The following is a 27381-nucleotide window of genomic DNA, read 5'->3' on the forward strand; positions in this document are numbered from 1 at the left end:
ACATAACTCTCTCTCTCTCTCTTTTTTTTTTTTCCTTTTTCCTTTTCCCTTTTTTTTTTTTCTTTTTCCCCCTCATCCCCCTTCCTGCGCCTCATAGTATGGTGTACACCACGCCGCGTCGGCCAGCGTGGGGCTTCTGCTTAGTTCACAGTCCAGAGAGGTGGCTGCTACATTAAAAATCTTCAATATTTCAACAAAAACTTACTGTTATTATTTGGAATTTCCCTCCCAAGTCAGACCTGTTCAAATGGAACCGTTTCACATTGCTGACAATTATAGATGTATTTTTAAACCATTACTTTAAAAAAAAAAATACTGTTATAAACAATGACTTTTCTCTCTACCATAAAATATTTGTTTTCACCAGCCCAAAGGTGTAAAAAAAAAAAATTGTTAAAACTAGTGGTGAACATATACTCAGTGGAATATTACTCACACAAAAAAGATGGAATCATGCCCTTCATGTCAAATGGATGTAACTAGATTTTGCTAAGAGGAATAAAGAAGCTAAATAAAAAAAAAAAAAAAACTAGCAAAAATTGTTTCACAAGGTGTTGTTTCTATCATGAAATAAGAAATATGTTGATAACCAGCTTAAAATTGTATATGCTTTGTAAATTTGGATCTGTGTTTTCCAGAGGACAAGCATATAGGTTAGGACCTAGCAGGGGGGGAAAGAAGATTGAAGTAGAAAGCAGTGTGGAAGAGAGTCGAATGAGACAAACTGGAAGTGTTACAAAGTTTGGGGAAAGCCTGGATTCTTTCCTCTCCCACTGAAAGGAACAGGGCTGAACCTTGCAAACAGTAAACATGGAAAATGCCAAATTAAAATGGTGGATGCTGGGGATTGATTTATGTGAGTTTCTAGCTGAGACGCTCAATAGCAAGCTCTCCTGATGCCTCCCGTCTCCCGGTCTGGTCTATACTTTTCTCTCGGGGCAGTGGGCCCGCACCTAGCGGTGCTCAGGGCTTACCCCAGGCCCTGGGCTCAGGCATTGCTCCTGGTGGGATTCAGGTGACCAAATGCATTATTGCCAGGAATTGAACCTGGCTCAGTTGCATGCAACGCAGTATCTTAATCCCTGTGCTATTTCTCCAGTCTGACGTTTATGCTGCTTTGACTTTGCGATGCTTCGTTCTCGGTGAGTGAGTTGTCAACTGATTTTATTCAAACTAGGAACGGGCGGGGGGGGGGGGGGTGGCTCGAGTGATAGCACAGCAGGTAGGGCATTTGCCTTGCACTCGGCCAACCTGGATTTGATCCCCGGCATCCCATATGATCCCCCGAGCACTGCCAGGAGTGATCCCTGAGTGCAGAGCCAGGAGCAACCCCTGAGCATCGCTGGGTGTGACCCAAAATGCAAAAAAAAAAAAAAAAGGGAACCGGGCCAGTAATAATGCTCAGCAGTAGCTCCCAAGCCTCGCATGCAAGTGCTTGGGCTCAACATAAAAAATAGAAAAACATGTTTTCTTTCTCCATTTGCAAATCATGTCATCCGTCTTCCACCCGGTTTTCATCTGTAGCATATGCTTTGAGCCCCTACGTAGCATTTTTCAAAACAGGAGAACTCGATGTCCAGCGATAAGGAAAGGAAGGGCTGTTCTTTGGTTCATCCTCCAAGAATAAACCCAGAGGATGGAAACGCGGGAGGCCGTCTCCGCTGCCCTGAAATATGGGTCTGCTGTCAGGAGGCGGGGGAGAGGGCAGCTGCGTCTCCAGGACGGCAGTCCACCCCCAGCGGGGACAGGGGCTCATGGGAGCACAGACACCCGGACTTCAGGCAAAAGGAAAAGTGGGTCCCCCTCCCCACCCCCACAACCCTCCCCTTCTCCCAAGCCCCACCGTGACCCAGCAGGCGGACATACAGCTGTCCGGGGTCTGTGTGGGGCCTGGCAGAGGGGAGGTGGCTTCTCTCTCCCAGAGGCCCCAGATGATGTCTTCCCCTCCCTTTGCCTCCTACACGTGGTGTGCAGGGTGGGGGCGGGAGAGACCAAGGGTGCACAGAGGGGCCCCTGGGACTCCCCATCTCCTTCCCTGCAGACTCTGCCTGCAGCGACCCCTCCTGCTGCCGGCCTCTCTGTTCCCCTGCGTACATCTCCGGGGCCAGTGCCCACCCGGTGCGGGGGCTTCCTGGCAGATCGAGCGGAGACTGGGACTCTGCCAGGCCCTCAGCGGGGGCTGGACCCCAAGCATGGGCCCTGGGTGGGACAGGGAGCGGGAACAGGGCTGGGAGGCCCCGGGTTTCATCTCCACATCTTCCGTGACTCGGCACGCAGCACCTGGCCGCCTCAGTTCCCCACCTGCCTCTCTCCGTCTCTTAAACATTGGCTGATGGTGTTCGCTGGTGCCTGTTGGCTTTTTTTTTTTTTTAAGTCTGCACAAGGTCTTTGAAAACTCCGAGCTGTCTCAGGGTTGATCACCCGTGTTCCTGAGAGTAGCCAGTCCTGTTCTTTCTTTCCAGAAGAAACCCGGGACGTGGAAGGGTAGCTGGGAGAGGTGGTCAGTGACAGGCAGAGCACCCGGGTGACAGAGCCGAGTGGCTTTTGGGTGGCCCCCGGGTGGCCGGCAGGAGCAGGGTGAATGACCTTTTCAGGAAGAGAAGGGAGTCTCGGGCCGAATTTGTGGCGGGAGATAAAGCATGAGTCACTCTCGGTAGAACAGTGCGCTTCCAGTGTGGCCGGGGCCCGCCTGCGCTCCTGGCACCCGCACCCTGCCCGTGTCCTTGGCACGCTGCTGGTGTTCACCTCAGAACACCCCTGGGCCCAGCGCGGGCCCACCCTGGGGCTGTGGCCGCTGCCCTCCAGGGGGACAGCCCCCGTTGGAACTGCTGCAGTGGAGTGGTGGTGGTCAGATGCCAGCGGCCCGGGGGCGAGGAAAGACCTCGGGGGGCGTGGCACCCAGGTGGCCCCTCGGGGCAGCCTCATTCCCGGCCACTAGAGTGGCCAACATATCTGAGCTGGGCAAACGGAAGACACGGTATGTAGAGCCCGGCCCTGGGGTTTCTCTTCTGCCAGGAGCTGCCCCCTTCCACGGCACGAAGATGATGCTGTGAGCTCAGTGTTCTCGGTGTGGACTCGGGTACCCCCTCCCAGCACTGGACCCGCCCGGGGGCTGTGGCGCCTGAGTCAGGTCTCTTCTGAAAGGGGGGTCGTAGGCCAAGTAAATCCGGGATGCTCTGGCATAGGTAAGAAGCACCCCAGGGCTGGGGGGCTGGAGCCATAGTACAGCGGGTAGGGCGTTTGCCTTGCACGCGGCTAACCCGGGTTCGATTCCCAGCATCCCATATGGTCCCCTGAGCACCGCCAGGGGTGATTCCTGAGTGCAGAGCCAGGAGTAACCCCTGTGCATCGCCGGGTGTGACCCAAAAAGCACCCTGGTTGCTAAAGACCACCAGGACCTCTGCCTGGTTTCTTTTGGGGACCCCACCCACCCACCCCCCAGTCATGGTCGCAAACCGACCAAGGATGCGCTGATACTCCAGAGTCGAGAGGCTTCTGTGGGTAGCCCTGGCTCCCTGCTCCCTCCGCCTGCCGTGTGCAGCCGCCCCCTGGGAACCCGCCCCTGTGCCTTGGTGGGTGACTCAGAGGGAAAACGGGCAGAAATGTTGGGGACGGGCCTCGGCACCCCGAGAGACTGTATGGAGAGCTGTGCCCGCCCTGTCCCCCACCACCCTGACCCACGGGGCAGAATCAGGGCGGCAGCAGCAGGGGCTGGGGGTGGGGGTGGGCCTGAGGCCCAGGCGAAGGCCGAGCAGAGTTACACACAAACACATACACAACAGCCAAATATACAAGTTTCCAAAATATATTTCCGTAAGAAAATGGCAATAATTAGTCTTTACAAATAAGTTTCTCAGTAAATTCCAGTGTACTTCAGACCCCTGTCCACTAAGACACGTGCTGGGCAGCCTCCACATTCACTCAGTCACACAGGCCCGTGGCCTCAGTCCAGCGGGGGTCCCCCGCAGTCTCCGGGCACACCAGCAGCAGCGCGGACGAAGGTCGCTCGCGCTCCCCAGGCTGACCCCGGGGCCTGCCCCCGCCCAGGAGGGACGCCCGCAGTCCACAGGAGGCCACCAGGGCGGAGAAAGGATGCTGTCCTCTTGCCCTCGCTGCCCCAGCCCGGCTGCCTGGGGCCAGTGTCCCTGCCAGCACCCGGCTCTGCACGGTGTTTGCACCCCATGTTTTAGTCCTGCTTCTGTCGTCATGGGTGACAGATTTGGACTAAGTCCCCCTTATCTTTCTGGACTTCCTTTTCTGTAAAAGGTGGTGGTCGCTGAAACACGCTCCCTGGGGCCAGGGCGGGGTGGGGGTGGGAGTCAAGATCCGGGTTAAGATCCGCTGGACAGAGACTTGATCTCAATCTGCCTGATACTTTATGGTTCGTCAAAGAAAAGGGGAAAAAAAAATCACACAGCCCCAAACTTGTCATTTCTAGTAAAAGAAACATTTACATTCCTATCAGAGAGGGGGTGGGGGTGGAGGAACCGCCTCCCCTAGCTAACAAGGCTTGTGCCAAGAAGATTCATTTAAAGCAGTGCAGGGCGGACCAGGGCATGGCCACTGTATTTACATTATCCCCAGAACCATGTGTACATATATATATAGATAGATCAGCTTGAACATAATGTTTCCAAGTTTCTCCAGTATATTGTCAAAAAAAAAAAAAAAAGGATAAAGCTCTAGAAACGGTTGGAATAAACGTTCTGCTTGCTTTCCTTATTGAGGGGTGGGGGGGGGGGGGGCGAGAAAGGACTCACGTCTCGGCTGGACCAAACCGGCGTGGACACAGGCCCAGGGCTCCAGCCAAGGGCGCATCCCCGCTGGGGGGCCGGGGGGCGTGGCTAGCCAAAGGTGTCTGAGCAAGACCAGGCGTGGGCAGGAGTCCGGAATGGCCCGCAAAGGCATGAGGGCGGGGGGGTGGGGGGGCACCAAGAGGCCGCCCCTGAATGAGCCCCCGCTGTCTTGGGGCTCTCCGTGGATAGCCCCACGGCCACGCCTCCCGGCCCAACACCATCCCTCCTGCCCACTGCCCTCCTCTTCCCACGAGAGGACACCAGGGTCACAGCATTTGATTTGCTTCTTGGCAGGGACAGACCCGTTGCCCCGACACGCCTGGCCGGAGGGACAGTGGCCCCCTGGGCAGAGTGACCCAGAGCTGGGCAGGAGGAAGCAAACAGCTCTCCCCCAGGAGGCAGATATTCCCCCCCACCCCCACGCCCACCCGCCAGATCCAGCGAGTCGGAACACTTGCATCTCTCTAGACAGACAGGTGGGCAGAGATGCGTGACGTCCAGGCAGCCGGCGGTGGCCGCGGACGCCACAGACCGCCGTCACAGAGAAACGAGTCTCAGAGCCCGAGCCCGCCGGGGTGCTGCCTCCAGGCCTGAGCTTTCATTCTCCCACGCTCGGCTGCCCCTCTGAGCCCTCTGCCTGCCGGGCCCCTGGGGGGGGGGGGGAAGGTAGAGGGGGGGGCGGGGGGGGCGCAGTGGGGATCTGGTTTCCCTGAGATGCCACCCGGATGGCTGGAACCCCGGAGAGGACACAGCTGCCGAGCTCCATGGTAGGCCGCAGGGGAGAGGCGGCAGGCCGCCAGGCCCCCCCCCCCCGCCCCCTCCCCTAGCCCAGGAGAGCCAGGATCAGCTGCAAACAGACGCCTCCTCCAGGCCACAGGGATGAGCAACAAAACCCTCAGCCAGCCGCCAAGTCCCTGAGAGCCCCCGGGAACTGCCACAGCCAGGCCCTTCCTGCCGCCCCGTGGATTGTCTGTCCAGACCCCGTCTCTGTGGACGTGGGGGGCCGGGGGAGGGTCATCCTCTAACCGAGGCCTTTCCTGCGCAGGTGGGGCCCCGGGGGTGTCCCTGAGCTGCCTCTTCACCCCCGGTGGCCAGGCAGGCCGTGAGCCACCAACAAGCAAGCCCTTGGCCTTGGGTGACGGCTGCTGACCTTGGGGGTGCCACCCCCGGGTTTGAGTGAAGGATGAGGACCCATTCCTCATGGTCCTCCCCACCCTTCACTGACAGGTGGAGCCCCCACCCCCACCCAAGCCCTTTTCATCCTAGAACAATGTGAGGAAAGCGGAAGGCAGAGCATGGTGTTGGAGGTGAGCCCCCGGACCTGGCCCCCCACCAGCCAGGGTGGGCCCACAGCGTGATAAATGACAGAGGGGACAGGGGCGCGCTCGGGGGCGGCCCGGACAGGGCAGACGCATGGACCCCTGGGAATGTGCCCTGGGTGGAATGCAAAGGTTTCCGTGTTCATCCTGACTGTCATCACCCAGTGTGACCCCGGCGGCTCGCTCTGGGGGCCCCAGGCTGTTACGGGGGTGCTGAAGGCTGCCACCCATCGGCCCAAAGCCCTCCAGCTCATCTGGGCCCGGGCAGGCTCTCGGGAGAGGAACCGAGACAAAACGCGATGTGTTCAGCTAGAAAGGGGAAAAGTTAAGGCCTCGTCATGGGGAGGTGGAGGGGGCGGGGGGGAGGGTGGGACCCTCCGGCCTGCCCCTCGGCTCGGCGAGGAAGCGTCCCCTCCCCTGTCCAGTGGCACTTGAGGTGGCTCGGCGTGGAGCCCGCTGGCCCTGTCCACGCCGCTTAGAGGTGCGTGTCCTCCTCCTCGTCCAGGTCGTCCTTGGTGAGGTTGTCCAGGGGCACGATCCAGCTGTCCCCCAGCTCCCCATTCAGGCCGACCACCTTCTTCTCCTGCATCTCCGACGACGTCTCCATCACTTCCAGGGTGGGGTTGTCGTGGTAGCCGTTCTCCACGGTCTGCAGCTCCTCTGTGAGCCGTTGCTGGACGCGGGGAGAAAGGACGGTTCTGGGGACCCAGCAGGCCAAAGAGCCCCAGGGCACTCGGCCCTCAACCCCCGACCCCCCCACCCCCCAACCCCAGGCAGGCCTCCTAGGCCCCGGGCCGCCTCGTCCAGGCCTTGTCCAGAGTCTCAAGACCCTGCTCCCCTGCCCCCTCCTCCAGGGCCATGCTGAGACGGCAAGGGGGATGGATGGGAGTCCTCCCGCCTGTCCTCCACCCCCCCATCTTCCTCTTGGGGCCCCCACACAATGACTGAGGGGGCTCCCTGCCAGAGAGTGACTCATTCTCGGGGCGGCTCAGCAAAAGGATGGGGGTGGGGGGCAGGGCCTGTCCCCCTCTCTCGAGAGCGTGCTTTCCCGCTTTGGAGGTCGCACTTTTGCTGGGGGCCGGGGGGAGGGGGGGTGCTTTCTGTCTCCTAAAGGTAGTTCTCCCTGGAGGTGGCGCTTTCTCTCCCCTAAGGCTGCGTTCTTCTCCATCTCTTGGAGACACAATCTGGGATGTGCTCGAGGATCGTGTGAGAAGCTTTTCCTAAATACAGTCCACCCCTAAACCAGGTTGGGGTGGGCGCCCCCAGGCCCCGGGGGGAATGGGAGCATGACCCAGCGTCCTCGGGCTGCACCCCGGGAACCAACCAGCTGACAGCCCCGCGGCCGGCTGAATCCACAGCAGAAGCCCCCGGTGGAAGAAACCCTCTCAGCTGCTCAGGTCTCACACCCAAGGGGCTCCAGGGACCCCCCTGGGCAGGGACCCTGAGTCTCTGCCGCAGCTTCTGTGGGATCAAGCCAGGTGTGGGGACCCTAGGGAGACAGGTGGTGGAGCTGGTGCCGAGGCCAGGGCGGTCCACCTGGTCCAGTCCCCGGCGTGGCCCTCACTCACTCAGAGCACGACAGAGCACGGGAGCAGAGCGAGCACTAGGGCGTTCCCTTCCGGAAATTTCCGGAAGCTTCCGGACCGCCTCCCGGCTGGCTACCTGAAAGGCCGGGGCGGTGGGGGACTCACTTTCCCCCGCACACGGGGCCCATGCGGCCGGGCAGGGGGGCTCCAGCGGGGGGCTCACCTGGTCCTTCCTCTGCGCGAGGCGCTGGTGGCAGCAGCCATAGAGAGCGGCGACGAGGAGCAGGAAGGACGCCATGCAGATGATGGTGATGATGAGCGGCATGCTGAACCGGTCCTCCGCCTCCTCGGGGGGGCCCTGCTCCCCCAGCTGCATGTTGCTGACGCCCACCTGACGGCCGCCGACGGAGAGCACAGGTGAGAACGGAGCCCCCCGGGCATTTGCCAGCAGTGGTGGGAGGGGGCGTCCCCCGGCCATCCCCCTCCCCCCCTCACCCCTGCACCTACCTCCTTCAGGGCATCCCATTTGTCTCTCAGCGACTCATACACGTCCTGGGGAAGGAGGTTGGCTGCGGGGAGGGGAGAGACAGCTCAGGGGTCTCGCTCGCTCGCTTGGTGGGCCGTGGGGCCCCGCGGGCCAACCCCAACACACGCCACTCACTCTGAATGGTGATCTCTTTGACGGCCAGCGCCTGGATTTCCGGGACGGGGGCCAGCCAGATGTGGCACTGGTCGTGCGCCGGGTTGAAGGTGGCTTTGGCCGCTTGGCACAGAAGCGTCGCCAGCTTGTCATCAGGAGGGCTCCCGGCCTGCAGAGGCGAGACCCCCGGTGATTCTTCTGGACCGGTGGGTGGGTGGGTGGTGGCAGGTCCTGAGGCTGGTCCCCCGATTCTCTGGGACTCTGCTCTCCTGGCTGCACCCCGCCCGTGGCCCAGTAAGGCCTCTCGCCCTGGGGCTCCTCAAAGCCCGGGTCCCATGAGGACAGAGGGGGAGACCCGGAACACAGGACAGCCCACGACACAGCCACAGCAGCAGAGCACCAAGTGTCCCGGCTGCTCTGGCCACCAGCCACGGGGCCCAGACTCAGAGACCCTGGTGGCTGGTGCAGGCACCTGGTACTATGGATAAGGCCCTGGGTTTGGTCCCCGCCCCACGGTGGCCCCAGTGCTCCTTCCAGAGGGGGCAGGACAGCAGGGTGAGTGGGCGGCTCTGAGGAGACACCACCCCCAGGAAGACCACCAGCACTTCCCAGTGGAAAGTGGGCGTGGCTGACACAGCTGATGACAAGGAGGTCGGGGTGGACGGCAGAGACGACTCAGACCCCGGAGTGTGACTCCATATGGGATGGAGGACAGGACTCCTGCTCTGGCTAATTGCAGATATGCATGCACACACGGTCCCTCAGGCCCCTCATTCACAGCCTGGCACCAGGCAGAGAAAGGGGTTCCACCTTCCTTTTTTATAGCAAAGGGGGAAAGAGCTTCTCACACCAGTCACGCACTTGACAAGTTTCACTGTGTTTTTTTGGGTTGGGGGGGTCACACCCAGCGATGCTCAGGGGTGACTCCTGGCTCTGCACTCAGGAATTACTCCCGGCGGTGCTTGGGGGACCACGTGGGATGCTGAGGATGGAACCCAGGTTGGCCGCGTGTAAGGCAAACGCCCTCCCTGCTGTGCTATAACTCCGGCCTGTTTGGGGGTTTCTTTGTCCTGGTTTTGGAGCAATACTCGGGGCTCAGTCCTGGCTCTGTGACTCAGGGATCCCTCCTGGCAGCGCCAGCCGTGCCAGCTGGCCCTGTGCAAAGCCAGAGCCCTCCCCGCTGCACTATCGCTCCAGCCTGCACCGGACAAGTTTGGGTCCTTAATAGGAGCCTGCAGAGAGAGTCAGGGTGAGCACCAGACTGACCCCTGCCCTGTGCGACAACCTTGACCCCAGGGGCACTGGAAAACTGCTCCTTGTGCGACAACCTTGACCCCAGGGGCACTGGAAAACTGCTCCTGGGCCAGGAATGCGGCCGGCCATACAGCAGGACATGGGCCCCGCACACAGGAATCCCCTGCACCCCCCCAAGCCGCCCACCCCCCCTCCAGTCCCCAGCACCGCCACCACAAACAGCATGAACTTTGGTCTCAGCATGTGCTTTGGCAAAGGTCTGCAGGGGGGAGGGGGGGCGATCCTGGCAAAACAGGCCTGAAAGAAAACAAGCAGAAACTGCGGGCGGCAACAAAGGGGTTAGCACGCCCCCGTGCGGCCTGCCGCTGTAGGTCCCGGAACAGAAGCAGACAGACCAGCAGAGGGCAGTAGAGAGCCATGCAGCGCCCGCAGCACGCAGGCCCCAGCGCTGGACCCCAGCTCTGTGTCCTCCCAGGGGTGGGCAGAGGCACAGCTGTTAGCAGTGGTCCCCGACACAGGGGCTTAACTGACCTCTTGGCTTAGAGTGGGGGTGTCAGAGAACCAGGAAGCATCAGACCAGGAAAATGTCCCCACTATCTATTAGAGGCGCATATGCTGCCCGAGCACATATGGTGCCTGCATCTCCCCCCCCCCTTTTTTTTTTTTTCTCTTTGGGTCACACCTGGCGATGATGCTCAGGGGTTACTCCTGGCTTTGCGCTCAAGAAGTAATTGAGCACAGTTACCTGGCAGTGCCCAATATGGGATGCTAGGAATCGAACCCGGGTCAGCCGCATGCAAGGCAAACGCCCTATTGCTGTACTATCACTCCAGCACCCCCCCACCTCCCCTCTTGAGACGTGTGCTTTCATATCAGATGCTGGGATGTGTGAGGGGCTCTCTCTGCCTTTGGAGAAGCCCGAGTTCATTTCTGTCTCTCTGTCTCTGTCTCTCTCTCTCCCTCTCTCTCCTTCCTAAAAAATACCTCCAAATAAAATGTTTTTACTTTAAAAATACTATTAGAATGGGTAAAATTAGGTGCACAAAGTCTCTCCTTTCCATTCTAGTCCTGTTGATCTCAAGGAGTCCCACCCTGCACTACAGGCAGCCGGGCCCCAGTGCCCCAGGCTAAGTAAGGGTCTCAGGCCTCTGTGAGCACTGCAGTGGGAGTCCTGTGGTGAGCACTTGGCGGGGAGTATCTGCACTAGCCATCCCTCAGCGAGGTAGGGAAAGGTACTTCCAGCCCTTCCCCTGCTCCCGAGCCCCCTGCCCCCGCCACCTGGGGGTGGCCCCATAGGGTCCCGCTGCATAGTACTCACACACAGTCCTGTTTTGGTGAAGTTGAGGACCAGCATCTTCTCCGAGAACCTTTCCGGCGGTTCACAGTGTATCTCAAAAAAATCCTGGGGACAGACGTTGAGGATGAGTCTGCCAGCCCGCACCCACGCCAGCCCCCCTCCACCTTGGACAGAGAGCACTTGAGGAAGAGTAAGGCCAGGTAGGGTCAGACGCTGGACAAGCCTGAGTCCAGCAGGGACAAAGGGCGGAGGGTCCCCGGCAGCCCCACCCCAGAGCCCTTCACACCAGACTGGGCCCCGTCCCTGCTGGAATTACCCTGCTGCTCCCTGGAGTTGCGGTGGGAGAGGGGTGGATTTCGTGGGGGGCGGAAGACGTGACGGGAGCACTGGAGTCTGCAGCCACTACCGTGGAGGACTCAGCAATCGGGCTGGCGGAACTGTCCGTGGGCTGCACCGTGTCCGGGGAGGTGCTCCCTGTGGACAGTGCTGGGGTCTCAGTGACCTCAGGCTTCTGGCTGGCATCTGGCTCATGTCCCGGGATCACGCCCGGTGGCACCGTACCTGGGAAGGAAAGCCAAGGGCACGGCGTCAGCACCCCGGAGAAACCCCGTCCTTCCTGGCCCAAGGTCTGTGCTCCGGGGTGGGTGGTTCACCCCATCTCAACTGCAGGCTAGGGAAACTGAGGCACCAGCTCACACACTCTGCCCCACAACTCACGGAAGGCACCCCAAGAATCGCCCCAGTTTTACAGAAGCACGAGGGAACTGGGAGGCAGGCGCCCCCCACGCTGAGCCCCCCGTCCCACCGTGGAAGGCCCCTGGCAGCATGCTGGCTCTTAGCCCTGGCACGCACCACTGTGGCACGAGCCCGGCCTTAAGGCTCCTGTGCCGTCGGTGACTTTCTAAATGAACATAATGGGTGAAGAACTGCAAAAAAGAAAACGGAAAAAAAAAAAAAAGCGTGAGCTACAGGTGTGCCCTTGGTTTTGTACGTTACCAACCTGAGTTCATGTCCCCCACCCCACTGCCACACCCAGGGGTGCTCAAGGCAGAGGGTCCCCTGCATTCCACCAAGAGTGATCCTCGAAAAACAAATTATCTAATGCTTCCTTTTCAGCAGGTCTGACTTTAGGGGAGAGACTCTCCAAACAGTAATAGTGAGTTTTGTTGAAATATTGAATGCAATCAAAGTGAAAGTAAAGTGAAATTTATTAGTTACACAGGCGGGGGAGGGGGCTAAGGGTGGGGGGGTTAGGGGTATGGGGGGGTTAGGGGTGTGGGGGTGCAGGGTGGAGCTATACTGGGATTCTTGGTGGTGGAATATGTGCACTGGTGAAGGGATAGGTATTCGAGCATTGTATAACAGATTTAAACCTGAAAACTTTGTAACTTTCCACATGGTGACTCAATAAAAAAATTAAAATAAAAAAAAAAAAGAGTGATCCTTGAGTGCAGAGCCAGGACTCCGCCTTGAGCACCCCTGGGTGTGGCCCCAAATCACACAAGAACTGGATTGGGTCCTCAGCACCACGAAAATGAACGGGGTGACTTGTGAGGCGAGCCTGGCTTGTGAGGTAGGGTGCATGCGCCCCCCGTGGGCCAGGCCCTGGGCCCCGCCCTGGCCCCACGGGCCCCTTCTCCCCAGAAGCACTGAGGGCTGTGGCCTCCAGCATGCCCAGGAGTGACAACAGGACTAAACTTTTAAAATAGAGTCCGTGGCAGGGGGTTGGGGGCTGGAATGATGGTACAGCAGGTAGGGCGTTTGCCTTGTACGCAGCCAAATCCAGGTTTGATTCCCTCGAGCCCATCAGCAGTGATCCCTGAGCACAGAATCAAGAGTAACCCTTGTGGCCCCAAAGCAAAGAAACCAGGGCCAGGGCAATAGTACAGCAGGTAGGCCTTTGCACACGACCAACCGAGTTCAATCCCCGGCATCCCATATGGTCCCCGAGCACAGCCTGGACTAATTCCTGCGTGCAGAGCCAGAAGTCACTCCTGAGCATCACTGGGGGTGACCAAAAAAGCCCCCCCCCCCAAAAAAAAACAAAGAAACCGGGGCCAGAGTGATAGCACAGCAGGTAGGGCATTTGCCTTGCACACAGCCGACCCTAGTTCAATCCCCGGCATCCCATATGGTCCCCTGAGCCCCACCAGGAGTAATGAATGAGTGCAGAGCCAGGAGTAACCCCTGAGCATTGCTGGGTGTGACCTGAAAAGCAAAAAGAACCCCAAAACCAAAGAAACCAAAAACACTTTGCTAGGATGTGTGCGTGAGCTGGAATGTGTCAAACCAGGGATCACGGGATCCACTAAAGCACAGTGCACTGTGGACGGCCACAGAACAAGGATGGGAAAGAACCCTGCCCCTCCCGCCCCCCCCCGCCCCCCGCACACCCCCAACCCCTGGCGTCCCAGAGCTGTGGGTCTGTCCCTGAGCACTGTACAGGGAGCTGGCAGATCACACAGCCTGGGGGGAGGGAAGGGGCAGGTCTCAGTGTGTGGGAGTGGGTGGGGCACCTACAGAAAGCTGCCAGGCCCCAAAGGCTACTCACTCGCTGTGGAAGGTGACCCCGCAGGCACGGAGGTGGAGCCCGCCGCAGGGCTGAGGCCACTGGGTGTCACCGTCCTCTGGTCCCCATCCCGGGGCGTGCTGCCGGGGGCCCCGGAGTCGGTGGCGGCGGCCGGGCTGGGGGAGGCGGGTGGCGCAGAGGCCGTGCTGGCCGGGTGGCTCGCTCCTGCGGGGGGCGACGTCGCCGGCTTTCCCGCTTCCGGGGCCGAGTCTGTGGTCGCGCCCGGGGCCCCGTCCTGGGCGCCGGTGGGGGCCGGCTTGGTGGGCACCGGACTGGACGCCGCCTGCACAGCCGGGTCTGGGCCCTGGGGGGCGGCGTCGGGGACGGCGGGCGAGCTGCTGGCGGCGGCGGGGGCTTTGTCCGTGGGCAGCTCAGGCTCTGCGGCCGGGCTGGGCTGGGTGGACGCGGTAGTGGCCCCTGCGTCCCCTGCGGGGGCTCCCACGGACGCGCTGTCGCTGGGCGCGGGGGCGGGCGCCGAGCTCCCTTGGACGGTGGTCGGGGCCACCGCGGCGGCCGGGTCGGGGTCCCTCTCCGCAGCGCCCTCGGGCTCAGCGCCCAGAGCACCCTTGTCCGTCTGGGCGCCGGCGCTGGGAGCCGCCGCGGTCACTGCAGCAGTGCTGGCCGCCGCGGGCGCCGCCGTGGTCGTCACTTCCTGGCCCGGGGCCGCAGAGGTGGCCGTGCTCTTCGGTGGGTCCACAGGCTGGACCTCTCCTGCTTGCGGAAGACAACAGAGGACCCAGTTAGGGCCCCCCCGAGTCTCCAGCGCTCACCCCGGGCCGTCCGAGCCGCCGTCTGGCGTGGGAGACGCCCCCCCCCCAGAGCCAGGCAGAGGAAGTCGAGGGAAATTCTGCAGAACAGGGGTGATGGGGCGGGTTGCGGGGGGAGGGGGGGTTCCTGGACCTCCCCAGGGCCAGGGGCACGTCTTTTCATGACCACCCCAAAGCCAGGCCGGCAGATCACCTTGGCTCCCTCTCGCCCACCCACACCCCTGCACGGACCCAAGTGCCCGGGTGGTGAGGGCGAAGGAGACCAGCTCTCCAGGCGGCGAGGGTAGCCCCCGGCTACACAGGCGTGCAGGGAAGAAACGGGTGGGGGCGAGTGACGGGCACGCCAGGCCCGGAAAGGGAGGCCCTTGATCCACGGTCCCCGTGTTCACGGAGAAGAGGGCGCAGTCACGGCTGTCCTGCGGCTAGAACCAGCTCCCCGCGGAGAATCCAGGCTGGTTCCCTCCTGGTTTCTGGGGCTGAGTGGGGGGAAGGGACGGTGGTCCCCATGGATGGCATCTCACGGCGCTGGGGAGCTGCCCCCTGCGCGGAGAGAGGGCCTTGGTGGAGAGGAGCTGGCCTCACCTCAGAGGCCACTCGCTCTGCCAGCCCCAAGGGCACCGCCCTCCCCTGCGGGAGGGGAGAGGCACTGCAGACCAGGGGACTCGGGGCTCGGGCCCACCCCCCAGCTGCCTCCTCTGACCCACTCTACGGCCGAACACGGAGCAAATACCCAGCACAGAGTGTGCCCTAAAGGAGAGCGGCCCGGGATCTACTGCTGGACGTGTCGGTGTGTTCACATGCACACGCATACACTCATACACACACATATGCTCTCAGATACACACAATCACATAAACTCATACTGACATAGACATACACACACATATACCCACACTAACACGCATACGCTCTCATATACTCACACAACACACATACGCTTTCAGCATACACATGCATACACAGGCCACATGTGCTCTCACATATACACACACTCACACTCATACTCAGACATTCGCACACATATACCCACACTAACACATACACTCTCATATAATCACACAACACACGTACGCTTTCAGTATACACATGCATACAACAGGCCACATGTGCTCCTCTCACATATACACACACTCACAGACACACATACTCACATAGACACACACATATACCCACACTAACATACATACACTCATATACTTGCATATGCTTTCAGTATACACATGCATACATACACAGCACACATATGCTCTCACATATACACACACTCACAACACACATGCTTACATACTACACTCTCAACACACAAACACTCTCACATATACACACCCAGATACACACAAAACACACATATACTCTCACAAATACACACTCATATTCACATAGACTCACATAGTGCTCAGGGGTTACTCCTCACTCATGTACTCACACAACACACATACGCTCTCACATATACATACACACACATACACAAACAATACATGTGCTCTCACACAACACACATACGTTCACCGATACACATACCCTCACACACTCACACAACATACATGCACTCTCACATATATACAATGTATGTATGTCCTCACATATACATACACTCTGACATATACATACTCACACAACACACATATGCTCTCCTTTGCACACAGAGCCACACTCTAACACACATACTCTCACACTCACATAATACACTCGCACTCATATTCACACACATACCCACACTCTGACACACACTCATACACACACACACATACATTTACACACTTTACATACTCTTAAACTCGCACACACATACACCACATACACACTCTCTCTCACACACATTTTGCTGCGAAGCAGAAGAATCTGTATCTGCAGTGCCGGTAACAGACCCTCAAGCATTCGGTCAGGGTCTTCCTGTGGCTGCCAGCACAGCACTAGTCAGAATTCTGCAGGAATAATGGAGCAATAATGGGCTCTAGTCTCTCATATCTTTTTTTCTGCCTGGGGGCCCCCATGGTGGTGCTCAGGAACCACTCCCAGCAGTGCTCTGAGGAGGGATGAGTCACTGGGAAGGGAACCTGCAGGAAATCTAAACGGCACAGACGGTCACCTTAATGACTTCTCAGGCTGAATCTTAGAGGCTTCTGATAGAATATGTGAACTCAAGCAGTTAAAGGTAGGGCTGTTTTTGGTTTTGGTTTTGGTTTTTAATTATTTCCTTGGTTTTGGGGCCACACCCGGCAGTGCTCAGGGGTTACTCCTAGGCTCTGCACTCAGGAATCACTCCTGGCGATGCTCTCGGGGGACCATGTGGGATGCCGGGGATCGAACCCTGGTCAGCTACGTGCAAAGCAAGCGCCTTCCCCACCTCCAGCCTGGTCCTGTTTTGTGAGTTGGTGGCCTGCGACCTGAACTCAGCGGCAGCCCACAATTCTCTGGAACGCCGTGACCTTCAAGAAAGCCTTAGATGCGCAAGAGATCCCTCCAGGTCTCACTGCTCATTCACGCTCTAACTTCATTCCTCAGGAGGGCTCAAATGGCACCCCCATCCCCAGGAACTCGGAAAATACTGCCAGACTTCAGGAGTTCTAAAGTGCTCATGTGTCCCTTGACTCTGCAGGGAGGGTTTGTGAGAGGTCTCCGTGGGTGGCACACTGGTGATGCTTTCTCCCTCCTAAGTGGCTCATCAGCCAATCAGGCTTCTGGCGTTTGGCATCTTTGGGTCTGCTGGGAGAGCGTTGGGGGACAAGGTGCTTCTTCTCGGTGCCGGTTGAGGCAGTTCCCATGGGCTCGGGTACCCGAGTACATGACCCTGATCTCAGGGTGGGGGAAATGGGTTTCCACGGGCAGGAGAAGCAAGAGCCGAACTGAACTTCCAGGAAGCACAACAGGGATCATGCAGTGGGGAGAGATTCCTGTGATCTTCTGGGTCCCTGACCAGTCAAGAGGCCCAAGCAAACAGATCTATGTTGATCCCATGACGGCAGAGCCAGGAGTAAGCCCTGAGCATCACCTGTTGTGGCCTCAAAACAAGAAACAAAAAACAAACAGCCACAGAGCAGGGCCTTCTGTCCCTCCCACTGTTCAGTCAGTGCCCACAAAGGTGTATCCTACACAGTGCATCAAACCCACAAATCACACACAGCAGGCAGACAGAGGCGCCTGCACACACTGTGTTTAGGGGGGGGCAACAGCCAGTGGGGCCGGGGTTCAGCCAGGCAAGGCTTACACTCGGCCACCCTCGCGCTCTCCCCCCCAGCCACGGCGGGGCCAGGATTTGAAACCCGGCCACTGCCTCCTGGCCACAGGAACATGCCCACGCGAGGGAGACCACAGGCAACGGTGGCCCCTACCACTGCGCTTCCCGACCAGGAGTCTGTCTGGGCCCCGTGAAGGGACTCACAACACCAGGCGACAGCAGCTTTCCCTGAGACTGTTTCTGTGGTCCACGGTGGTGTCAGATGGGCGCAGGTTGATTCCGAAGGACTGCGGAAGGAGGGGCCTCGACGGGACAGGACGCCTTTGGTTTAGCCATCCACTGCCACTTGGGTTGTCTCCGCTTTGGGGCTACCGAGAAAGCGTTGCTGGAAACTTCTGTGGACAGGGTTGCTGAATTCTCCCAAATCGGCTGACCCAGATCCCGTGCCCATTTGCCAGGCTGTGCGTCCCGGCTGTCAGCACCCTCACCAGCTATTTTTATCTTTCCATTAGGGCTGCTTCAGTGGACATTTCAGTCTTGGGGGAACCACACAAATGCAGAAGAGGGACCAGAGAGAGAGTACAATGGGTAAGGCATTTGCCTCGCACGTGGCCCACCTGGGTTCGATCCCTGCCACCCCATACAGGGTCCCCACCAGGAGTGATCTCTGAGGACAGAGCCAGGAGGAAGCCCTGAGCACCACCGGGGGTGGCCCCCAAACAAAAATGAAAGACTAAGATGCGGGAATGTATGAACAGGACAGTACGTTGTGACAAACGAGGCTCATCTCCTGGCTAATTTAATTATCCGAAAAACAATGACGTGCCACATTAAATGAGAAAAGTTATGATCATTTCCCCACATGGAGAAAAAGCATTTGGCAAAATGCATCATTTATTCGTAATTGTTTTTGTGTTTTTTTTTTTAAACTACTGCAAACTAGAAAGGATGGCCACTTTCTCATAGTAAAGGACATCTCCAAAGAGGCCGACAGCCAACACCCTACTTAGTGGGCAGAGACTGGGTCTCACGCTGGGGTCTAGCCCAGGAGACCCGCTCCACACTCCTACTGAAAGCTGCTCTAGTTCGGTGAGGGGGCCCAGGGGGCACCTCTGAAAACTCAACAATAAAAAAAACAAGCCAAAACTGCAAAGGAAAGACACAGATGGCAAATGAGTGCAAACACACACACACACACACCACACACACACCACACACATACACAGCACACGCACACACAGACCACACACGTATGCGCACACACGTGCACACACAGCACAGATCACACACACATGCACACACAGACCATATACACAGCACACATACACGCACACAGAGACCACACATACACAGCACATGTGCACACACACACACACACACCTCACCCTCATTACTACTCATTAGCAAGTGCCAGTGCAAGCTCAGACGCGGTCCTGACATACAGCTCAGAGAGCACCTGGCAGGGCGCGTGCCAAGCAGGAACTCTCACACGCGGCTAGCGGGAGAGCGAACGGTACCGCTACTTTGGAAGACAGTTTAGCAGCTTCTTTCACAGTGAAGCACACAGTTGCCACATGGACTGAGCAGTCCCATTCTCCGTATTTGCCCGGAGAGCTAAGAGCTCTTATGGTGGCACCAAAGCCCAGCTGCAAACGTGTGTGGCCACCGTGGAAACAATCCAGATATTCCGCAGTGCGTGAGTGGATAAAAGAACTGTGGCATATCCACGCAGCGACGGCTTAGCGAGGGAACTACCGCCGACGGTCTCGTGGAGTTCTACCCACAGGGCTGGGCTCCATTTGTATACTATGAAAAAGGCAAAACTACACAACGGATCCGTGATTACTGGGTGGGAAAAGCAACTGACTGGAGGACAGTGAAGCTGCAGACGGGGGTTCTGGGGTGACGGACAGAAGACTGCACTGGGGCCCCGCAGAATGGCACACCCCCCGCCAAAACTGAACTTTACTTCATGCAAGGGGAGGGCAAAGTTGGTTACTGAGACACTCAGGACATCCCACGACATGAAGAAAACCTAGAAAATAAATTTAACTTTGTTACACTGGTGGATTGAAGGTTAAAAAAAAAAAATTTGACTAAAGTCACCGGGAAATATTTTCAGCTGGAAAGTGAAAGACAAAGAGAATCGACATCAACAGCAAAAGGCACCGAGTGTTCCCACACCATCTGAGTGACAGCCACTTGCCCGCTAGGGCTGCGACTCTGGAACTAAGGACATGTGCCACAAGCCACGTTTCTCACCCTGGAGAAAGAGATTACAGATGAGGCTGGCGGACGAGGCTTGAGGGAGACTTCACTAAAGGGGCTGGGGTGAGAGAGCAGCAGGGAGGGTGCTTGCCTTGGGGGCAGTGGACCTGGTGCAATCCCCAGCACTCCCACTGAGCCAGTGGGAGTGACCCCCTCAGAGCCAGGAGTAAGCCCTGAGCACTGCCAGGTGTAACCCAAAATGAGCTAGAGAGACAGACAGGGAGAGAGAGAAAGGAGAGGGGAGGAGAGGAGAGGGGACGAGAGGGGAGGGGAGGGGAGGGGAGGGGAGGAGAGGAGAGGAGAGGAGAGGGGAAGGGAGGGGAGGGAGAGAGGGGAGGGGAGGGGAGTGTAGGAGAGAAGAGGAGACGGGGAGAGAGGAGAGGAGAGGGGGAGAGAGGAGAAGAGAGGGAGAGGAGAGGAGAGGGGAAGAGAAGAGAGGAGAGGGGAGGGGAGGGGAGGAGAGGAGAGGAGAGGAGAGGAGAGGAGAGGAGAGGAGAGGAGAGGAGAGGAGAGGAGAGGAGAGGAGAGGAGAGGAGAGGAGAGGAGAGGAGAGGGGAGGGGAGGGGAGGGGAGGGGAGGGGAGGGGAGGGGAGGGGAGGGGAGGGGAGGGGAGAGGAGAGGAGAGGAGAGGAGAGGAGGAGAGGAGGAAGAGAGGGGAGGGGAGAGAAAGAGAGAGAGGTGTCACTACAAACCCGTGTTCTGAGGCGGTGAGACTTGGATGCAGACACAAATTTGTGCGCGTCCACGAGTCCCTGACTGTGCTCCTGGGAACCGTTTGTGAGAGGACAGAAGGCGGGGGTGCTGCCAGCCCAACTGCTCCCCCGTCAGCCAACCAGGGCTCCCGGGAGCAGCGGCTCCATGCGTGCTGGCAGGGAGCAGTAGCCAAGATAAGCCTGGAACATCTTGTAACGCCAGGAAGCACGGGAGAGATCCGAGGAGAAGAAAAGAGGAGGGCAAGCCCCAAAGACGCGGGAACAGACCGCAAAGAGCTCCAGGGTCCAGACCCACAGCCAGAGGGGCGGCCGCACGCACCGGGGGCTGGGCGGGGGTCAGGCTGACACACAGCAAGGCACAAAGTCCATCCAGACTGGACTGGGAGGTGAGCAGCGAATCAGACTTTTAAAAGAATCCTTGCCGGGGCTAGAGCAATCACATAGCGGGCAGGGCGTTTGCCTTACACGCAGCCAACCCGGGTTCGATTCCCAGCATCCCATATGGTCCCCTGAGCACCACCAGAGGTGATTCCTGAGTGCAGAGCCAGAAGTGACCCCTGTGCATTGCCGGGTATGACGCCAAAAGCAAAAAGAAAAAAAAAGGGGGGGCTGGAATGATAGCACAGCGGATAGGGCGTTTGCCTTACACACGACCGACCCGGGTTCGATTCCCAGCATCCCATATGGTCCCCTGAGCACCGCCAAGGGTAATTCCTGAGTGCAGAGCCAGGAATAACCCCTGTGCATCGCCGGGTATGACCCAAAAGGCAAAAAAAAAAAAGAAAAAGAAAAAGAATCCATGCCCCCCCCAAAGAAGATGGTCCCCCCACCTTCTCGAGGGGCAAGGCTGTTCCCCGCCCATCTGAAGGAGGGAGCCTGTTCTCCAGAGTAACTACAGACCCCGTCCAGGGCTGAGGCAGCCCTCCTGCTTGGGTCCAGCCCCGGATCCATCTCTGCTACTGACCTCGAGGAGTCCGCACCCCCCGCCCCACCCCCCCCACACCCCGCAGCACCACCTAATCTAACCGCAAAGCCAGGAGTGGCCCAAGCACAGGTGGGCGTGGCGCTCATCACTCCCTCCCCAGGGACAGAGAAGCCTGGTGGGCACCTCACCTCACCTCACCCACCCAGTCAGGGGTAACATCCCTCACGAGAGCGCATGACCAGCCACAAATCATCATCGCGTCCCCTGATAAGCTGGATGAGGTCCCCACCCTCTGCTTCCTCCTTTCCAAAAATACAGAAAAACATGGGGCACACCCGCACGGAAGCACCATCCCCGCCAGAGCCAGTCAGAGCTCCAGTTTCCTGTGCAAAGGGGCAGGGCTTGGGTCCCCGGGGGGCCTCACGCTTGCAGGTGAAGGTGCTCCACCCGGGACTCCCCAGCCAGTGCTCTTAGTGAGTCAGACACCGGGAGGGACAAGTCTGAAGAGAGATGAAATGCATGAGTGTTCTGGAACAAAAAGAGCCTCAGTGGGAGTGCGGGGGACAGGTGAGGAGGCATGCGGTGTAATGGATAGAGTAAATACAGACCCTGTCCAAGGCTGAGGCAGCCCTCCTGCTCGGGTCCAGCCCCTGATGGCACTAACTGCTCAGTACTGTGCGGAGAGAGATACTCACTCCAGAGGACTAACTGAGGGCCGGGAGAGACGGGGCTGCGGGCAGGAGGCTTGCTCGCACCCAAGTGGCATTGGACCCCCTGGCACCACATGGTCCTCTGAGCATGCTGACATACTGAGAAAGGTTAGTCCCGAGGACAGTACACCAGGGCCAGGAATATTTATTGCCCCATGGTTGGAAGCCTGCCTCATGAGCTGGGGAGAAGGCGGCTGGGATAGAGAGGGGATCACTAAGTCAATGAGGGTTGGACGGACTGGTCGGGATGGGAGATGCGTGCTGAAAGTAGGTAGAGGACCAAACGTGATGACCTCTCAGTATCTGTACTGCAAGCCATAATGCCCAAGGGTAGAGAGAGCGTATGGGGGGAACTGTCTGCCATGGAGGCAGGGGGAGGGCTGGAAAGGGGGTACACTGGGGAGATTAGTGGTGGGGAGTGTGCACTGGTGGAGGGATGGGTGTTCGATCATTGTATGACTGAAACTCAAGCATGAAAGCTTATAACAGTATCTCGCGGTGATTAGATAATAAAAAATTTTTAAAAAAGAAAAGAAAAAGGAAAAGGTTAGTAGTGGGGGTTGGAGCGACAGTACTGAGGAAAGGGCAACCCAGCAGCCAACCCGGGTTTGATCCCTGGCATCTCATAGGGTCGCCCAGCACTGCCAGGAGTAACCCCTGGGTATCACCGGGTCACTGTCACTGTCATCCTGTTGTTCATCGATTTGCTCGAGCGGGCACCAGTAACGTCTCTCATTGAGAGACTTATTGTTACTGTTTTTGGCATATCCAATACGCACGGGTAGCTTGCCAGGCTCTGCCGTGCGGGCTCCATACTCTCGGCAGCTTGCCGGGCTCTCCGAGAGGGGCGGAGGAATCGAACTCGGGTCTCTGCGGCGTGAAAGGAGAACGCCCAACTGCTGTGCTATCACTCCATCACTGGGTGGGGCCCAAAAATCAAAAAATAATCAAATGAATTTTAAAAAGAAAAGAAAAATGTTAGTAGTTGAAGAAATGCCGAATTGCCTAACAATGATCATTTCCTACCCCTCAGGATTGCTGGGTGCATCTTGGAGCCCCCCCCACCCCCCCACCCCCCTCCTGTGGGCTGGCTCAGGTGTACCTGACAGCCCCCGCCCTCAGGCCCCTGATGAAAAGGCTGAGAATGAAGGGCCCCCCAGGCTTTGTTTAATAATAAACTTTGCTTGTCTTGAATGCAGAGGACCCCAGTTTGATCTCCGGCAGCCCCCAGAGCACTGCCAGGTGTAAACCCCATAAGCCCCCAAATATAAAAACTGGAGGAAAAGCATACGGGACTCTGCACACACATACGGCAGCCTCTGCTGTGATCTAAAATGATTTCAGAATAAAGGCTCTGGGGCCCGTGGTGGAGAACAAGCCCAGCATGGCCCGTGGCCCGAGCGGGATCCCTGGCACGGCCGGCTGCCCACTAGCACCGCCAGGACAAAATGAAAGTGATGAAGAAAAGAATGATATGACTTAAAAGCAGAAACCAGTTCAGCCAGAGACAGCCCAGGAGGTTAGGCCCCTGGGCCTGTGGCGGCTACTTTGGGAGACTGACCCTGGTGCAATGCCTGGACACCTGAGCCAAAGGTCACTCCTCGGCAGGGTCAGGAACAGCCCCTGGGCGGGGCCTAATAGGAGGGAGGGAAGGAGGGAAGGAAGGAAGGAAGGAAGGAAGGAAGGAAGGAAGGAAGGAAGGAAGGAAGGAAGGAAGGAAGGAAGGAAGGAAGGAAGGAACGAGGGAGGGAGGGAGGGAGGGAGGGAGGGAGGGAGGGAGGGAGGGAGGAAGGAAGGAAGGAGGGAAGGAAGGAAGGAGGGAGGGAGGGAGGGAAGAAAGGAGGGAGGGAGGGAAGGAAGGAAGGAAGGAAGGAAGGAAGGAAGGAAGGAAGGAAGGAAGGAAGGAAGGAAGGAAGGAAGGAAGGAAGGAAGGAAGGAAGGAAGGAAGTCCTGGGGTTATCATATGCCTTTGATCTCTGGCACCACATGATTCCCTGAGCATCACTGGGGGTCCCCAAGCACTGCTTAGTGGTCCCCAGAGCAACAGGGCCCAAAGAGTACAACCTCCGATCTCCCCACCTGGCTGGTTGAGAATCGCTAGGAGGCCCCCCTATGCCCTTGCCCCCCTCCCCCCACCACCACCGACAAAAAAGAGAAACCCAAAGAAACTAAAAAAAAAAAAAGAACCAGAAAATAGCTCCAACATATGCAGTCATGTTTTCTTTTTTTGTAAGAAAACAACCATCTGACCGGAAAAAAAAATTAACATAAACATTAAACAGGTACTTTGCAGGAAATAAAAATAGCAGAGGAATGAACAATGAAAAATGTTGTAATGAAGGAAATGCAGAACTGAGTAACAATGATCATTCCCATCAGCTGGGCAACGTTTGCGGTGGGGGTGGAGGCAGTGCTTGGGGGCTGTGTGATGCCACACGGGGGTCCCCAAGTACCCAACAGGGGTTCTGGCCCTTGGAACTTGCCCCTGGCAGCACTTTTCTAAAGGTGGACGACCAGAGGGAGGTGGGAGCAGGCCCCGGGGGAAGTGCCAACGGGTCCAAACGCACTGGCACCCAGGAGAGCGCTTCCTGCCCGGGTGAAACACTGGCCGTCTCTCCGCCTGCCCCTTCCGAGGGCCCCAGGCAGACACAGCGCCGGGCTGCAGGGTGCGATTAGGAAGAGCGCCTCCATGCTCTCTCAAGCTGGCCACGGCTCGTGGACGGCAGTGTGGACAAACAAAGTCTGCCATGGCCATGCCACGCCACCCAGCGCTGGCCGTCAGCACACAGGCCCTACCCCAGGCTAACGGACGGCCACCCCGATGGCCCCCCTCCCCCGGCTTCTGGGAGCTCAGTCAACAGTGTCATTGCCCCGCCCACAGTTAGCACCACCAGGAGTGGCCCCTGAGCACAAAGCCCATAGTAGCCCCCAATACTAGCAGGGTGTGATCCCAAAACAAAACCAAAAATTCCCTCTGACTGCAGCGTTCATACAGACACGCACAGGCCTGATGGCTCATCATTATCCCCTGCACAATACGGTGTAACAGGAGGGAAAATGCTGTAAGAACTATTGGTGTAGGGGCCGGGGCAATAGCACAGCAGGCAGGGCATTTGTCTTGCACATGGACGACCTGGGTTTGACCCCTGGCATTCCATATGGTCCCCCAAGCACCTCCAGGAGTAATTCCTGAGTGCAGAGCCAGGAGTAACCCCTGAGCATTGCCAGGTGTGACCCAAAAAGGGAAAAGAAAAAGAAAAAAGAACTATTGGGGGGCTGGAGTGATAGCACAGCAGGTAGGGCGTTTGCCTTGCATGTGGCCAACCTGGGTTCGATCCCTGGCATTCCCATAGGGGCCCCCAGGCACTACCAGGAGTAATTCCTGAGTGCATGAGCCAGGAGTAACCCCCGGAGCATTGCCGGGTGTGACCCAAAAAGAAAAAGAAAACTTTGCGAATTCAGGGATCAGACTCAGGGCCTCTGGGAGGTAAGGCTTGCCCCGAGCCCTGGGTCACACCCTCAGCCCTTGCTTTTTGTCACCAGAGAGAAGAGCGACTAGGAACACTCTTTTGCCCGACTCCCTCTGGCACTGAGCCCTTAGGATGCCCGCAGAAGAAGGGGTACGCATATGCTGATCCCAAGCCAAGCCCCCTGACCGCACCACCACAGAAGCGCACTGTGGAAACCGGAAGGAAAGAGACAGAGACTGACATTTGCAATTTCTTTTTCTTTTTGGGTCACACCCGGCGATGCCACAGTAACCTCCTGGCTCTGCACTCAGGAATCACCCCTCATGGTGCTCAGGGGACCATATGAGATGCTGGGAATCAAACCCGGGTCGGTCGCATGCAAGGCAAACACCCTATCCGCTGTGCTATTGCTTCCAGCCCGACATCTGCAATTTGGGTGAGGGGGAAGTAAGCTCCCGCTGGGGGGCGAGTTTCCAAGTCTCCATCAGCTCTGCTGCTGCCGCTGAAGACGCCAGGAGAGTAGGTAAGGGAGAAAGGGGGCAGGTAGCACTCACCCGGGAAACAGGACGTGCGATTCCTAAAGAAGCAGACCCCGACAGCATGAGGAGGAGCGGGGGCTTCACAAGGTCCCCACATGGCACACCCCGGCTCCAAAGGGCACTTCAGCAGATCGGGGACTGGGGAATTCCCAGGGCCCCAGCTGCGCCCGGGATCCTGGCGCTGCAGCTCAGAGGTGTGTGTGGGAGATAACGGGAGCCCACCTCCAGGGCCGAGAGACTCTGGAATCAGAACTGCACACGAGGGGCTGGAGCGACAGCACAGCGGGTAAGGCGTTTGCTTTGCACGCGGCCAACCTGGGTTCGGTCCCCAGCATCCCATATGGTCCCCCGAGCACTGCCAGGAGTAATTCCTGAGTGCATGAGCCAGGAGTAACCACTGTGCATCGCAGGGTTAACCCAAAAAGCAAAAAAAAAAAAAAAATCAGAATTGCACAAGAACCCCGAACCCTGTCAGCCAGCTCCCCCAGACTCTGACCAAGGTGAGGTCCTGGACTGGGCCAGAGGCATGGAAAGGGGGAAGCACATGAGGCCAGAGACGCCGCGCGAAGGTTAAGGCGCTCCCCAAGCGGCTGCAAGCCTAGCTGGACTCCCCCGACTCTGCAGAGGGTCCCCTGAGCACTACTGCCAGCAGCGAGCCCTGAGCACAGAGGCAGGAGTCACCTCCCCCTCCCCAGGGCAGGCTCACTTGCCTTTGGGTCACACCTGGCGATGCACAGGGGTTACTCCTGGCTCATGCACTTAGGAATCACTCCTGTTGGTGCTCAGGGGACCATATGGGATGCTGAGAATCGAACCCGGGTCGGCTGTGTGCAAGGCAAACGCCCTCCCTGCTGTGCTATCATAGCTCCAGCCCCGCCATTGGGTGTTTTTTTATTTTTTTTTCTTTTTGGGCAAAAAGAATTTATTGACTCTCATTACCAGAAACCTATATTAGCAGTACAGTTTGGGGTTTTGTGGGTTTTTTTTGCGGTTTTTGTCTGTTTGTTCTTATTGATTCACCGTGAGATACAGTAACAACACTTCCATGTTTGAGCTTCCATCATACAGTCATCAAACACCCATCCCTTCACCAGTGCACATTTTCCACCACCCAAATCCCCAGTATCCCCACGCCCCCTGCCATTCCACACCTCCCCCGCCTGTGTGGCAGACAATTTGCACAATACCCTCCTCCTCGACTTTAGTTACCCTCGATATTTTGAGACCAGTCCCACCACCCCTCATACCTGCCGAAAAGGCAATGCCAGGCAGTGTGCTTTGTAGTACTCGTTATGGGTACGATACACGGTCTAGGAATTCTAAACTTTTCATAGTTTCTAAACTTTTCATGGTTTGTGAGTCTCTGGATCAAGCCACTGGGTTTTGCGGAGTGAGAGAGAAGGGGAGTGA

At 57.9% G+C, this 27381-nt stretch overlaps 1 protein-coding gene across 2 annotated transcripts in view; it reads right to left on the reverse strand.

Annotated features, from left to right (window-relative positions):
* Positions 1-3791: 3791 nt before the first annotated feature.
* Positions 3792-27381, reverse strand: part of PODXL (podocalyxin like) — a 44935-nt gene continuing 21345 nt past the window's right edge. The window contains exons 2-8 of one of the 2 annotated variants that reach the window (XM_055132162.1): positions 13384-14112; positions 11149-11393; positions 10854-10937; positions 8303-8450; positions 8149-8210; positions 7865-8032; positions 3792-6788 (exon numbers count right to left, since the gene is read on the reverse strand). In XM_055132162.1, coding sequence (XP_054988137.1) covers positions 6591-6788; positions 7865-8032; positions 8149-8210; positions 8303-8450; positions 10854-10937; positions 11149-11393; positions 13384-14112 — 1634 coding nt within the window. In that variant the 3' untranslated portion in view covers positions 3792-6590. Of the gene's footprint in view, positions 6789-7864; positions 8033-8148; positions 8211-8302; positions 8451-10853; positions 10938-11148; positions 11394-13383; positions 14116-27381 lie in introns of both variants that reach the window. The other variant, XM_055132158.1, reaches the window with a different exon arrangement.

This window comes from Sorex araneus, chromosome 1 (assembly GCF_027595985.1).
Source record: "Sorex araneus isolate mSorAra2 chromosome 1, mSorAra2.pri, whole genome shotgun sequence".
NCBI classification, from domain to species: domain Eukaryota; kingdom Metazoa; phylum Chordata; class Mammalia; order Eulipotyphla; family Soricidae; genus Sorex; species Sorex araneus.